General features: G+C 56.2%; 1 protein-coding gene across 1 annotated transcript in view; it reads left to right on the top strand.

Annotated features, from left to right (window-relative positions):
- Positions 1-2,369: 2,369 nt before the first annotated feature.
- RHOB (ras homolog family member B) overlaps positions 2,370-2,980 on the top strand; it is a 10,622-nt gene continuing 10,011 nt past the window's right edge. Inside the window, exon 1 of the mRNA XM_014546691.1 lies at positions 2,370-2,980. Within this exon, the coding sequence (XP_014402177.1) occupies positions 2,391-2,980 (590 nt within the window). The 5' untranslated portion in view covers positions 2,370-2,390.

The following is a 2,980-nucleotide window of genomic DNA, read 5'->3' as shown; positions in this document are numbered from 1 at the left end:
TACGTCTCAGCTCCAGAGCCCTTAGGTGGAAAGATTCCCTGGCTGCTTTCCCATGAAACCAGACAGAGAGATGCTGAATACATGATTTATTACTCTTACCTCATCTCTAACCAATCAGCTCCCAGCACGACCTTGAACCCCCTAACCCACAGGGTCTTATGATTTTGCCCTATATAATCTATAACCTACATGCATCAGGGACTGGATTTCTTTCCCGCATTAGCTTCCCGTTCTCCTGGGTGGTGCCATTCACAATAAAATAGCCAGTCTTTCTTCACTGCAATTCTCAGTGTTTGACTCTGCTAACGCCAGGTGAACGAACGATTTCTGTTCCATGACACTAAACCAATGATCAAAATAACTTATTATCTCCCAGTGGATCCCACTTTGGAAAAATTATTTATTTGTTGACGGTTCAGGTCCTTGGATCTGAAGAACAAAACAAGAAAGCTGGGCACTGTGCGGAGCTAATTCACTGTGAAGGAAGCACTTGGTTCTTTGGATGAGCTGTTCTCTAGGGTTCGCAGCATAGTGTCTTCATAGGCCTGGTTTTCTATCTGTAGTATCCGGATAGAGACCTCGACCCCAGTTTATGAATCAGAGGTGAAAACAGCAGGGCTCAGTTAGGTGATTGGGTTGGATAGTTGTTAATGCAGAGTCTGGAGTTCGAGGTAGGAGACCCCCAGAAAGTTCCAATGGGTCCCAGCATACTTAGGTGAATTCTCCAGTCACTTACCGACGTGTATATACTGTCAGGCATTGTGCTAGGTCTCCAAGATGCTGAGATATGACAGAATCCTGGCTCTCCAACAGCTGCCAGTCTTAGAGAGGGAGGCAGAAAGATGAAGCAATAATGTGATGTCCCTCCTGTGCTGAAAAACCAATAGGCATCCCTCTACAACGGATATAGCCCCACCTGCTCAGTGGGTGCTCTAGCCCCCACCATAGGCCCAACCTGAGTCCCAACTTCCTCCAAGTGCAGCCACACTAAGCTAGTCCCAGTCGCTGAAGTTTGTCCTCCGCTTTCACACCTCCCTGCTTTTGTGCCTGCGGTTGCGCCTTCCTGGTAGGCTCACCCTGCTTCCCCTCCGCCTTCCTACGTCTTCTATCCTTTGAAATCCCTTGACTCAGTCCTCTCCTGCAGGATTCCTGGGATGGATGAATTAAGTCTTAGTGTGCGACTGGGGACGAGAGACCTCACACCCCTCCAGACACTAATTGGCTGAGTCCCCACCTTCAAGTTTCTTCCCCCGGCCTCTTCTTGCCCAGTGGGGTGTCGGTGGTTAAATTTTATTGTACTATCTACTTCTGACACCAGAATCCGAATTAATCATGCAAACCAGGGCCCAGGCTGTCTATTTTTTTTTCCTGTTTCGTAACTTTCTCCAAGTGGACATGAAGTTCTGCATCCAGCTTCACCCTTCCCTTTCCACTGTTCCTCCTTCCCCTAATTTCCATGGAGAGACCCAAGCTGGGGGCCGGGAAGGTGGTAGGTGGTAGGACTTGGAGGAGCCGCGAGGCTTTGAGCTGGTTCACACAGCTCACAGTAATGTCTCCAATCACTGGGTCCAAACCTAGGGCTGCCCCGGGGAGGAACTGGGGAAAGGGGGGTGGGGTGGCCCACTAGACCAGAGAGGGGCTGCTTTTAAAACAAAACAAAACAGAAACACCTTGCTTGGAAACAAACGTGTGTGTGTGTGTGTGTGTGTGTGTGTGTGTTTATATAAAAACAAGCCCTCGTTAAAGGTGCCGCCCTCTTCCCCCACAGGTCCGACCACCCGCTGGGAGTTTGCAAAGAAAGAGGGGCTTTTTGAGTGGGATGGAGGCGTCAACGCCCCGCAAAATGCCGCCTCTCGGCACCGCTCGCCCAGAGCCCGTGGACTCCAGGCAGCCAGCTCCCGGGCCGGGCCCGCCGCGGAAAAGCTGCGGTGAAGAAGGGAACCCGGGTGTCCCCAGCGCCCTGCAGCGCCAGCCGGGGGCGTAGACTCCCCGGTCGCTGCCTCTCCCAGCCCCGCGGCCTGGGCCGTCAATCAAGTTCGCCCGGCCCCGCCTCAGGGCTGCAGCAAACGGCCAATCAGAGCCGAGCTCCGCAGCGATGAGCTCAGTCGGCTCGCTTCCCATTGGGCGGCTATATTAAGAAAGTGGCCGAACTCTTTAAATAGCGGGCGCTAGGGCCGCAGCCAGCGTCTGCCACCGCAGTCTGGCCGGAGTCGAGTTCTCTCCCGCGTTCGCATTCTTGGCGAGGCCTGGAGAGGCCCGGAGGGAGCTAGGCCGGGGCCGCTGCCTGATCTGCGGTTTGCGCACAAAGGCGCCGATTCCGGGGCACCCGGTCTCCTGCCCGTCCTGGGCACTGGGCTGCTTGGCTCTTGCTGCCCGGCCCAGCCCAGCTCATGGCGGCCATCCGCAAGAAGCTGGTGGTGGTGGGCGATGGCGCGTGCGGCAAGACGTGCCTGCTGATCGTGTTCAGCAAGGACGAGTTCCCCGAGGTGTACGTGCCCACCGTCTTCGAGAACTATGTGGCCGACATCGAGGTGGACGGCAAGCAGGTGGAGCTGGCGCTGTGGGATACGGCGGGCCAGGAGGACTACGACCGCCTGCGGCCGCTCTCCTACCCGGACACCGATGTGATCCTCATGTGCTTCTCGGTGGACAGCCCCGATTCGCTGGAGAACATCCCCGAGAAGTGGGTGCCCGAGGTGAAGCACTTCTGCCCCAACGTGCCCATCATCCTGGTGGCCAACAAGAAAGACCTGCGCAGCGACGAGCACGTCCGCACGGAGCTGGCCCGCATGAAGCAGGAGCCCGTGCGCACGGATGACGGCCGCGCCATGGCCATGCGCATCCAAGCCTACGACTACCTCGAGTGCTCGGCCAAGACCAAGGAGGGCGTGCGCGAGGTCTTCGAGACGGCCACGCGCGCCGCGCTGCAGAAACGCTACGGCTCCCAGAATGGCTGCATCAACTGCTGCAAGGTGCTATG

This window comes from Myotis brandtii, unplaced genomic scaffold (assembly GCF_000412655.1).
Source record: "Myotis brandtii unplaced genomic scaffold, ASM41265v1 scaffold454, whole genome shotgun sequence".
In the NCBI taxonomy this organism is placed as follows: Eukaryota; Metazoa; Chordata; class Mammalia; order Chiroptera; family Vespertilionidae; genus Myotis; species Myotis brandtii.
Note: the sequence above shows the minus strand (reverse complement) of the source record. Positions and strands in the feature narration are given on the sequence as shown.